At 43.3% G+C, this 12,218-nt stretch overlaps 1 protein-coding gene across 3 annotated transcripts in view; it reads left to right on the forward strand.

Annotated features, from left to right (window-relative positions):
• Positions 1–12,218, forward strand: part of Znf106 (zinc finger protein 106) — a 56,054-nt gene that overhangs the window by 30,662 nt on the left and 13,174 nt on the right. For all 3 annotated transcript variants that reach the window (XM_055628738.1, XM_055628813.1, XM_055628900.1), the window contains 9 exons: positions 625–694; positions 2,414–2,568; positions 2,643–2,703; positions 4,008–4,343; positions 6,506–7,280; positions 7,829–7,884; positions 8,261–8,406; positions 10,338–10,472; positions 11,664–11,780. In XM_055628738.1, coding sequence (XP_055484713.1) covers positions 625–694; positions 2,414–2,568; positions 2,643–2,703; positions 4,008–4,343; positions 6,506–7,280; positions 7,829–7,884; positions 8,261–8,406; positions 10,338–10,472; positions 11,664–11,780 — 1,851 coding nt within the window. The remainder of the gene's footprint in view (positions 1–624; positions 695–2,413; positions 2,569–2,642; positions 2,704–4,007; positions 4,344–6,505; positions 7,281–7,828; positions 7,885–8,260; positions 8,407–10,337; positions 10,473–11,663; positions 11,781–12,218) is intronic.

The following is a 12,218-nucleotide window of genomic DNA, read 5'->3' on the forward strand; positions in this document are numbered from 1 at the left end:
TCCGTAGTTACTCTGCCCGATCCTGTGAGGCAGTTTTCCTTCATTAACCACCTGTGCTCCTTGGGCTCCCTGATAACAGGAAGATGAGATCCCTGTCCCAAGGTCCCTTGCTGAAAAGAAAGTTGCTGGTGGTTATACCGGCTGTATTCTGGTAGCCCCTCCCCCCTTTAAGCTGAAGCCTGATTCTGATTGTCTAAGCCAGAGGAGATACTGTTAGGTGATTTTTAAATACACTTGAAGCTTGAGATTTACCCTTTTGAAAAGCCATTGTTTTGAGGTTTGTCGTGTGACTGGTTTAGCTTCTCATTGGAAAGGTTTCCTTGGATATTTAGAGTGGAACCTATGCCGAGATGAAATCACTAAAGTGCACCTCTCCCATCTGTGTGTCACTTCACCTCAGTGCTGAGCACAATGGGCTTTAGTGCATATAAGACATTAGAAAGCACTTGACCTTGAACTCTTTTTATTAGAAACATTAAGGTAGCTAATGGTTGAATTATGCACAAGGCCTCTTGTCCTCTTAGAAATGGTAGCAATAGCAAAAGGCAATGTATGACTGTCTTTTGCTTCCTCTCTTATATAATGGCATTTATATATTCAATATTCAATTTTCTTTCTCTTTAGGATGGATCATCCCCTGAACTACCAAGTCTTGAGAGAAAAAATAAAAGAAGGAAAATTAAAGGAAAGAAAGGTACGGACGGCTACAGAATCCTGTAGCAAAACATTAGTTTTACAGTGCTGAGGGTTGAACCCAGGGCTTCATACATGCTAGGCAGGTGCTCTACCTTTGTCTCTGACTAGAAATTGCCCTGATAGCACTTCAGCCTCTTTATAATTTGGTGTGTCCATTTCTAATCATCAGATACTTGCCATCCTCTTCAGAGTTTGCTTTGAGACAGGATATTGCTGTATAGTCGAGACTGGCCTGAAACTTGCAGTAATCCTCCTGTCTCGCCTTCTGGGTTACAAGCATGTAGCATCATACCACAAGGCTTGCTGTGTTGTTGTTTTTAATTGAAAGGAGCTGGGTTGTGGCTCAGTGGAAAAGTACTTACCTAGATGCTGTGAGACCCCTGGTTCAGTCCTCTGCACTGGGGCAGGATCTGTCTGTAAAACCAGGCTGGCCTGGGCTGCAATCCTGCTTTAGCCTCTGGAAAGCTAGTTGGCGAATTTACGTCACCATAGTTGGGCCTCTGGAAAGCTAGTTGGCGAATTTACGTCACCATAGTTGTTTATGCTTGGTTTTTCTCACATTGCCGTTTTGTTCAAAAGCAGAGTTTTTTTGCTTGCTACCTCTAGTTGCAGCTAAGAAATACATGATGTCTTGTAGGCCTGAAGGCTAGCTTATATTGTAGGCAACATAGGCAGGAAATCTCACTGGGATTTTCCAGTTGGAATGAGAAAGAACAGGTCATTTAATTAAAATGTCCCTCTCATGTTCTCTTTTTTTGTTCTGAGGTTTCTTACCTGTGACCCAGACCAGCTCTGAACTCGGGGCGGTGCCACCTCCGTATCCCAAGTGCTGGGATTACAGCCTATGAACCACCGCACCAGCTTCACTTTTTATTTTTGAGGCAACCTTGCTTGCTTTGCTCATGGGAATTGAGAAGTGTGCTTAGTAGAAAGAACAGGCTCTCATTCAGGTCTGTTTAGGTTTCTATTCAGTTTTAAAACTAGATTTTCTTTGGAAAAGCTTTAATAAAGAGAACTACAATACCAGTAGCACAGCAAAGAAATGCCTCGGCACATTGCAGTTGCATCAGACTTAAGTCTCTGTACATCAAGAGAAACGTCTGGGGTAAATGTGGTACACTGGGGATGTGGAGGCAGGAGGATCAATAGATAGTTTAAGGCCAAAATGGATTATATATGAGACCCTGGTTCTGTTTAAAAAACACAATAAACAGACCGGTCGGGGTGATGCATGCCCTTAATCCCAGCACTCCAGAGACAGAGGCAAGTGGATCCCTGAAAGTTCCAGGTCAACCAGAACTATATAGTCCCTGTCTCAGAAACAAAAGAAACAAATAAATGAATAAACAAGCAAGAGCTTTATTGGGAACTATTTGAACTGAGAAACAGACTAGAAGAACATGGCTTCAGAAGAAGAGTTCAAGTGCTGTAAGTCTGAAGCTCAGTCTCAACCAAAGCCTGAGTGAAGAGCAGATAGACAACCGCTAAAGAAGGGTCGAAACCAAAGCAGTTCTAGGACAGAGGTTTTCCTAAAGGCTGTGGGAGGGGGGAGCTGTAGGACCCCTACTTGTTTTTAGGCCTGATGATGATATTTTATATCGTATTTTATAAGATCTATGGGTCCCGTTCACCTGTTAAGAGAAAAAAAACAGGTTTGTGCTAAGCATGTGTGTTTCTGTCTTTGAAGAAACTTAAGCTGGGCCTTTTGTTCTGACAGAACGTTCTCAGGTTGACCAGCTACTAAGCATTTCGTTGAGAGAGGAAGAACTGAGCAAGTCGCTGCAGTGCATGGATAACAACCTCCTGCAGGCGCGCGCCGCTCTGCAGACGGCCTACGTGGAGGTTCAGAGGCTGCTCATGCTCAAGCAGCAGGTAAGGAGCCCTCGGGACACTGGCGAGCGTGGCGAGTGGGTTTTAAAATGCTTAGTAAAGTATTTCACTTTCAGATAACTATGGAGATGAGTGCGCTGCGGACCCACAGAATACAGATTCTACAAGGATTGCAAGGTATTTAGAGCATGCCTGGTGAACTGTTGCTTTTTGTTGTCTGCTGTGGGAGTGTCATACATTTCCCTGCATATCTTTGTGCTTTCTTCCTGTAAAATACCCAGAGACTTGGCCATCTCAAAATGCTCAACAGAGCTGGCCTGGGTGTCCCGGCCATGACCCCTGATGCTCAGGAGGCTGGCACAGGAGAGTTATGAGGGCCAGGATTATCTGGTTACAGAGTGAGTTCAAGGCACACCTGCATCTCAGAATGACAGGGCGGAGCTGTTGAGTGCTTGGTCTCCCTGTGGGCGGGCGCTGCTTCAGTTTATAGTGTGGGATTACGACATAATGGAAGTGTAAGTAGTGGAAGGAGGAAGAAGAGCTGGGACATCCACTCTAGTTAGGAATCAGGACTGAGTTCAAATCTTGGCTTCCATTAGTAACTGTATGACTTGAATAAGCCATTTAGATTTAGATTTTTTCTTTCTTTTCTTTTCTTTTCTTTTCTTTCTTTATTTTTATTCTTCTTGGCAAGGCCTTGCTCAGGAGCCCAGGTTATCTAGCTAGCATGACCTAGAACTCTTAGCAATCTACCTTTCTCAGACTAATGAATGTTAGGATACAGGTGTGAGCCATCCTTGTACTTTGAGAAATTTAAATGTTAAAGCCTCTTCTCTTCTCTGTATCCTTGATAGTTGTACGGGTTAGACTGTTTTTTGGACATATTAGAGAACTGTGATGCCAGTAGCAGAGCAAGGAAATGCCTCCTCAGCACATTGTGATTGCATTAGACTTAAAGAAAGGTCTTTGTACACATTATTGATTTTGTTTGTTTTTAATTTTTTTGTTGTAGTTTTTTTTCAGGCAGGTTCTTTCACTGTAGCTCTGGCTGTCCTGGAACTAACTCTGTAGATCAGGCTGGCCTCAAACTCACAGAGATCTGCCGCTGAGTGCTGGGAGTAATGGCGTATGCAACCATGTCTGGCTTTTGCGGGGTGGCGGGGGCTCTCATGTGGCCAATGTTCCCTCAAACTTAGTAGGTGGCCAGATGCTGCTGGGAATCTGAATCCTCTGGTGCCCACCTTCCAGGTGCTGTGATCACAAGTGTGCACCACCATGCCCAACTGGAAATTATTTCCAAATCTTAAAGAATACAGGTGTGGTGGCACACGCCTTTAATCCCAGCTCCGGGAATTGAGGCAGGTGGCTCTCCGTGCATTCCAAGGCAGCCAAACAAAACAAGTAAAAAATTGGCTAAGACACAAATGACTTTCCAAATAACATGCTTGCATTTGTATGTGTGTCTATGTTTTCTGTTCTAGAAACATACGAACCTTCTGAGCACCCAGACCAAGCTCCCTGTAGCCTCACAGTACGAGAACAAAGGAGCAGTCGATCTCAGGCATCTCTTGAGAGCACATTGCTGCCTGTTCCCTTTTCCCCAGGGTTTCTGGAGCCCCCTCCTTCCCATGTGCCTCCACCGTCCACTGGAACCCCTCTCCAAATAACCACATCTACCCTCCAAGCCCATGGTACTGTCCCTGACTCATCGGTTCAGATTAAACAAGAGCCCATGTCTCCTGAACAAGAGGGGAATATGAACGCTATGCCGCAAGGCTCTGCTTCCAATGTGTCCAAGGAATTCCTACAGACTAATAGTAAGTAAGCTTTTCTCTGAGTTCAGGGCCTCCCTGAAGGACAGTTATATACCACTGTGTAAAGCCTATTAAAACAAAGCCACACACAGTGGCACACACCTCGGAGTCAGGTGGATCTCTGAGTTAGAGATCAAGTTGATCTACATAGCAAGTTTTGGGCCAGCTCTGGCTATATAATGAGACCTTCTCATAAAGATAACTAGTTATTATAGTTAGTTTTTTATTGACAGATATTTCATATAGGAGGATGTTTACAAATACTTCAGGGAATGTGGAGCCAGAGAGATGGCTCAGCAGGTGAAGGTGTTTGTCACCAAGCCTGATGACCTGAGTTAAATCCCTAGACTGCACATGGAAGAAGAGAACCTGGAGCCCCAAATGTGCTGACATGCGCACATAAAAATAAATGTGAATGCTTTTCAAAAACTAATAAAATATTTCAGAGACTGTAATTTAAGTTTCACTGTTCCCTGATTTTTCTCAGAGCTTAATGACTTGACATTGATTTGACACTTCTGAAAGGTTTCGTTTGTCTTTGTGATATGTGGGTTATGATTGGCCAGCCTGTTTACTCTTCTTCTGTAAGGGGTGTCCTCTCTGAATACCTCAAAAGTAAGCCAAGAATAATAAAAACCTGAGCGGCAAGTGGTCATGTTGGCCACAGGGTTCTGGTGTTTACTGGTATTAACAGAAACGTGTGTGGGATAAGAAATAGCCAGGGATCTTAACACTTGACCGATTTAACAATTTAACAATTGAGGATAACTTCTTAGCTATTTTCATAATTACAAATGGTGTCATGTTAAAAACTCAGTCAAAAAAGCCAAAAACACATTCCAAACGAAATGGCTCAGCAGAAAGAAACTAGCCAAGTAAGCCTAACGACTCAAGTTTCTGGATGCAGTAGCTAAAATCTGTGCTCTCAGCACTCCTTGGGGTGGGGGGACAAGGCAGGAGAATTGCCTGGAAGCTTGCAGGCCAGCTAGCCTGGAGTATCAGCACAGCAACAGAAACCAGCAAGAGAGAGCCTGCCTCAGTAGGCTAGAAGGCAAGAACTGACACCCAAACCTTGTCCTTTGACCTCCATGCTTGTGCCATGGTATGTATACACACAACCCACAAAAAAAAAAAAAGAGCGTGGTTTCTTAGGCTAAAACAGTTTGAAAAATATCTTCAGCTTCTGCTACTCTTGCCCTTTTTCGGGGCTTATTATGTAGACACTAGATGGATGTCTATAATCTGTCATATTGAATGTTAAGTTACTTTATGTGGTTAATATTTAGGTTTTTAAAACTATAATGCGTTTGTGCTGGTGACATGACTCAGAGTAAATGCACGTATCACTAAGCCTGAAAACCTGAGCTTGATCCCCAGGGTCTATACTGTAGAAAGACAAAATTGACTTCTGCAACTTGTCTTTTGACCTTACCTTCACAAATGCCTATAATTAATAAAACATAGTAAAAAATTAATTGATATAATAATTATACTGGCTTCTGAAAAGATTATCTAATAACAATTAAAAGTGTGGATATATTGTTACATATTTACTATCTTTTTTTAGGGGGGAAGGCTGCTGGAGATTGCATGTTAGGCAAGCCCAGTACTACCACTGAACTACAAACTACAATTCCTGAGCTGTATTTCAATCTGTCTTAAACCATAAGTATATGTTTGTTTACATGTAGACTATATGAAGGGCATAGTTTACCATAGCCTGGCCTTACGTGGTATTCCTGTATCACTAATTCCTCTCTGGGAGCTGGGGAGTAGGCTCAGTGGATCCTTACTCTCCTAAGCAGTGAGGACACAGCACCCCTACAGTAAGATAAAAAAAGCCGAGGTACAGTCCCCAGGAACCCGCTCGGCAGCCCAGCTTGGAGCACACAGTGTATGAGCAGAAGCAGTAAAAGATGCCCTGCCTCCATGCAAGGTAGACCACAAGAGTGTCTCCCAAAATTTGTCCTCTGACCTCCAGACAGGTTCCCTGGCACATGTGCATCTGAGCGTAAGTGCGTGCGCGCGCATGCGCGCGCGCGCGCGCACACACACACACAGCAAAATCCATATACCACTAAATACATGAACATTCAAAATAGAAGAAGAATCAGACAAAGTCTCTGCCTATGGAAGCTGATTTTCTGTTTGATTTCCTGATTCAGGAGTGGTCAGTGACAGCTGTCCAGTTTACCTGGCCATCCCTGCAGCGATAACATCAGCATCAACAGAAAGTTGCCAGGGGGCTAACCAAGATCTGAATTTTTCTGTGGAGCAAGGAAATCCCAGAAGCAGAGGAAACTCTCCCTCTTGCCAGTCTCCTGATCTTCCCGGCATAAACAGAGGTGAAGAGTCAGCCAAAGGCAGCAGTGGTTCTGAAGAGGGTAGCAGTTCCTTTCTAAGATTGTCTTTTACTCCGGAAACTCCTGCGGAGAAGGAAACTCACTCTCCAGCTGACCAGCCTGAGCAAAGGGCAGAATCCATACTGCCATCAGTTGAAACTAGAGGGAGCAAGAAGAAGAAGAAACTTCGGAAGAGGAAAACACTGCGGGCTGCCCACGCTCCTGACAACAGTGACACCGAGCAGGACATGTTCACTGCTAAGCCCGCAAGAAAGGTAAAAACTGGAAAGCCAGCTAAAGGGGGGAAAGTGACAACCTCCTCCTGGGAAGACAGCAGAACCGGGCGGGAGCAAGAAACTGCCAGAGACGAGCCAGACAGCGAATCCTCCCTGGAAGTCCTAGAAGTCCCAAATCCTCAGTTAGATGTAGTTGCCATTGATTCTTCTGAATCGGGAGATGAGAAACCAGACAGCCCATCGAAGAAAGATGCCTGGAACTCTGCAGAACAAAACACAATAGAAACTGCTCGTTCTGGCTGCGATGAAGTTAGCTCTACCAGTGAGCTTGGCACCCGCTACAAGGATGGCATTCCTGTAAGGTAGGAGTGGCATTCTGTCACAGCTTTCCAACTGTTTCTTCATTTGGTTGGTTGGCGTTTGTTTTTTTTTTTGTTGTTGTTGTTGTTGTTTTGTTTTTTTTGGGTTTTTTTGTTTTGTTTTGTTTTTTGAGACAGGGATTCTCTGTGTAGCCATGGCTGTCCTGGAACTCTCTCTGTAGACCAGGCTGGCCTTGAACTCACAGAGCTCTGCCTGCCTCTGCCTCCCAAGTGCTGGGATTAAAGGCGTACACCACCACTGCCCAGCTCATTTATTCTGTTAAGTAGAATTGTAGAATTTATTTATAAATCAAAATTTATGTGAAAGCGGTTATGAATAGGGAAAATCAAATCTTGGGTATTGGAGTTCGTTTTTTTTTGTTGTTGTTGTTGTTTTTTTTGTTTGTTTTTTTGCTTTCTCTTTTGACTGTGTTGTAAATTTTAAGGAAATTTCAAGTAGAAAATTTGTGTTTTGTTTTGAGTTAGAAAATTTTTAGTTTTGCCACCTATCCTGGTCTCCCAAATGCCAAGAAAATTTTACTGTTTTTCAGTGTTGCAGAAACACAGACAGTGATCTCCTCCATCAAAGCATCTAAGAACTCTTCAGGTAATTGTTCTTTTCTAAGTTCCCACAGGGAAGGGAGTTTTAGAATTTAGTGTAAGAGATAAAATGGGAGGTTACACCAGGAGGGTTGCCTGGCTCAGCCAGGTGTGTGGTTCTGCACCCTGTTTGTGGCGAACCCCCATCTCTCTCAGCTGCCTCCCTTTTCTGACCTCATTAGTTTTAAGGTTGTTGTTTTGGTTTTGGTGGAATCTTCCCAATGAGGAGCTTTGAAAATTGTGACATCCTGCTTGGGGTATTAGAATTTAAGAGGGTCTTTTGGTGATTTAATTCAAGTCCTCCCTTGGTTTGTGATGGTTTTGATTTAGTATCTTTTCAGACTGCAGCAGACATGTCTCTGAAACCTATTTATGTTCTCTAGAAATATCTTCCGAGCCAGGAGATGATGATGAGCCTACAGAAGGAAGCTTTGAAGGACACCAAGCTGCAGTGAATGCAATTCAGATATTTGGAAACTTACTGTATACGTGTTCAGCAGACACAACTGTCAGAGTTTACAATCTGGTGGTGAGTATAGCGTTCTGAGTACCTTTGGCTGCAGGTCTCTAGAACTCGCTTATGTTGTCTTTAGCATACGTAAAGGGAACATCCTAGCTTTCCTGGGGTTCAGGCTGACCAGATGCCATGAGTCATCTAATCGGCAGGGGCAGTGGGCTCCTGTTTCTCAGCTCTGTCTTCTCTATCACACTTCCCTAAGATGTGGTTCAGAAAGGAACCTGTAGGGTCTCTTCACTAGAAAAGGTCCCGCACTTGGTTCAAAGAATCATCATCCATGACAAAAGGGATAGGAGCCTACCAGGAGGCATTGAGGCCACAGCCTTGAAGTTAGTGATGGGGTCAGTCATAAAGCTGCTGCATAACCCAGGAAGGATGAAATTATTACTACAACATGTTTGAGAAAGACTTTCTCTCTGGTGATTAATTATAGAATCCAGGTTCTTACAGAAAGTAGCACCTTCCCATGCCTTACCTCAGTGTCACTGATGCTCATCATGTGCCAAAAAAACACTTTTAAGGTTTAAACTTCTGTTAAAACTAACTTTGTCTTCCACAATGATGACCAAGACACTTTAGTAATATTTGCATGTTTTCCAAACCAACACCATGAAAGTATGAAAACTTGAAAGTTATAGGTAACAGGTGTATAATCTAGGGCCATGACAAGTATTGGAAATGTCCTCAGGAAGAAAGTGGTCTGAGTGTGTGCTCTATGGGAATAGAGCTGGATGTAGCCGCATAGGCCACATATGCTTGTAATCCCATCATTTGGGAGGTGGAGGCAGGAAAATCAGGAATTCAATGTAGAAATATTTGTTTAGTTTTTTCTACTCTCATTCTTGCTCCTCAAAATGACAGAGAGGCCTATTACACTTAATAATAAGCTTTAAAGCATTAAGCTGGACAGATACTCCTTTATTCTAGCCTGTCTTTGTTGGTCTGGACTATTTCCCAGCCACGTGCCCTTTAACCTGCCATTTAGTCTTGCCCTGGCTGCTCCTGCTCCATCTTTGTCCTTACGGTGAGTGACTCCCTCATGGCGACCTCCTCTTGGGCTGTTTCTCTTCAAGCTTCTTTTTTGTCCCCCACCCGAGACTACCTGCCTGGGATTGAAGGTCCTGCTGCCTCTCCTCTGCTGACTAGTCAGAGATGATGGAGAACAATTTTTACACAGCATGAGACAGGAGAGTCTTCATAAAAATGACAACGCCCATATCCAGACTGCAACCAGATCTCTGGGCACAGAAATCAGCATCTGAATACACAGTGCACACACACACACACACACACACCCCCAACAGTTCAAAGCCAGCCTCTGGTACAAATGCTTGAAATGAGCTTAAGCTACATGAGACTCTGTCTCAAGAAATTTTTTAAAAATCTAGGAAATCAGGTCTAATTTGCAAGTTGTGAGATATATGTATGTGTGTACATTCTAAATAGATCTGGTATATGCACAGACATAACATTTAAAGTAGCTCTTAGGAAAACATTCCTAAGCCACTAGGACCGTAATAGCATTGTCAGTATTAACAAAAGGCATTGTCTAATTTCTCTGTATTAGTTACTTTTCTATTGCTGTGACGAAACACCATGACCAAGGCATCTTCTAGAAGAACATGTTTTTTGGCTTACGGTTCGAGAGGGTTGTAGTCCATATGGGTGGAACAGTGTGGCAGCAGGCAGGGTAGCAGGATTAGAAAACTCCCGTCTTGAACCTCAGGAGTGGAGCGGAGAGAGTGAACTGGAAGTGCCGAGAATCTTAAGCTCTCCAGGCTGCCCTGGCTGACATACTTTGTCAGCAAGACTGTACCCCCAGACAGCACCATCAATAGGGGACAGAGTGTTCAAATACCAAAGACTGTGGTGGACATTTCTACTGTAAACTGCCATACCTTCTACAGCCTGTGAGTAATAATCTGACCTATGCTTGACTTTAGAGTCGGAAGTGTATTGGTGTCTTTGAGGGACACATTTCCAAAGTGAACTGCCTCCTTGTCACTCACACCTCTGGGAAGAATTCAGTCCTCTACACTGGTTCCAGTGACCACACCATTCGCTGCTATAATGTTAAGGTAGGTAGCTCTGGAGAAATCAAAGTAGTAGTACAGAACTTTGAATTGTATTTACCACCTTCTACTTGTTGCACTTTCTAATTTTTGTTTCTGAACATATTTCAGCATGCTGGTACCACCTTAGGTAGATGGATATTTAGCATAAACCACATTTCCTGTTTCTTCATCAGTATCTGTTAATTCTGTACTCTAACAGTGCGGCTCCCTTGGTCTTACTTTCATATCATATGCCAGAATTAATCCTAGTTACAATATTTTAAAATTACATTTATTAGCTTATTTTGTGTGTTTGTAATCTTTATGCATGTGTGCCATGTCATGTGTGTGGAGGTCAGAGGACGACTTACAGAGTTTTCTCCACTTGTGGTCCAAGAGACCACACTGAGGTCATCAAGCTTGGCCCCAGGCACCTTCAGCTGCGCCATCTCGCTGGTGCCTGTTAATTTCTTTAAAAGTTAAATTTTATGGGTGCTGGGGAAATAAGTCAGTTGGTAAAGTACTTGCCTTAAAGACCTGAATTCTGTTTCCTAAAACCCACTTGTAAAAAGCCGAGCATGGGGCCTGCAAAGTGGCCCAGTGGGAAAGTCTCTTGCTATCAAGCTCGATGACGAAAGTTCAGATCCATGGGATCCTTAAGGAAGGATCCCTTAAGGAAGGACAGCCTCTGCAAGCTGTCCTCTCACCTCCAACCAGTGTCTCGTGTAATCCAGGCCGCCCATCAAGTTAACTACATAAACCTCTGATCCTCCCAAGTACTGGGAAACAGGTGTGTGTCATCACACCCTGTTTATGAATGATGTGCTGGGGTCTGGACCCAGGGCTCCATGCCTGCTAGGCGAGTACTCAGCACACTGAGCTACATCACCAGCCCACCAGATGTAACTTTGTTATTTACCTTTGTGTGTTTAAAGAAGCTTAAGACTCAAGTCCACCCTTTTAAGAATTTATACTTTTTTTTTTTTTTTAAATTAGAAATACCAGTGTCATTAGAATTTTTTTTTTTTTTTGGACAGTACTCACACCCTGAGATCTTGGCCTTAATTTTAAAGAGGGAAAATACCTAAGATAGTCTTCTATGTACTTTTCAGCATCATTTGAAAGTGTTTTGAGGAACAATTATTCACACATCTCATTGGACACTATTCTCTGTTGGTGAGGGATTGTTTTTTTGGGTTTTGTTTTGTTTTTCAGACTCGAGAATGTATGGAACAGTTACAGCTGGAAGATCGGGTTCTCTGCCTTCATAATAGATGGCGAATCCTTTATGCAGGACTGGCAAATGGCACTGTGGTCACCTTCAATGTAAAGGTTAGTGGCTGGGGCCGTAAGCCGGATTTCCCTGCCCTTTTTAAGAAGAAAGGCTACGTATGGTGGAAAATAGCATGCAGCCATTTTTCTCTTCTTGTTTGAGGAAACAACAGAACTAGCCTTTATTCAAAACAGTTTTCTTCTAGTGCAAGTGAAATCAATCCTCCACTCTGTCTGCGCAGACTCACATGTGCCAGGACCAAAATGTGGCTCTACTAAATTAAACCAAGCCTGGATACTTGGGCCAAACAATGAGTCATAGGTTAAGCCAGTCTATCTCATTTTAAGAGTGACACCATGGAAAATGAATCTGAAATCCCTGACGTATGTATGACATTCATGTAGCCAGCGTCTGGTTAAGGGTTCATGGGAAAGGCCTGTTCTGTAAGGTGAAGTAAGTTTGAGGTTTCCTTTAACAGCTGTGCAGCCTCGTTCTTT

The sequence above is a fragment of the Psammomys obesus genome, unplaced genomic scaffold, assembly GCF_907164565.1.
Source record: "Psammomys obesus unplaced genomic scaffold, mPsaObe1.curated_primary_1811, whole genome shotgun sequence".
Lineage (NCBI taxonomy): Eukaryota > Metazoa > Chordata > Mammalia > Rodentia > Muridae > Psammomys > Psammomys obesus.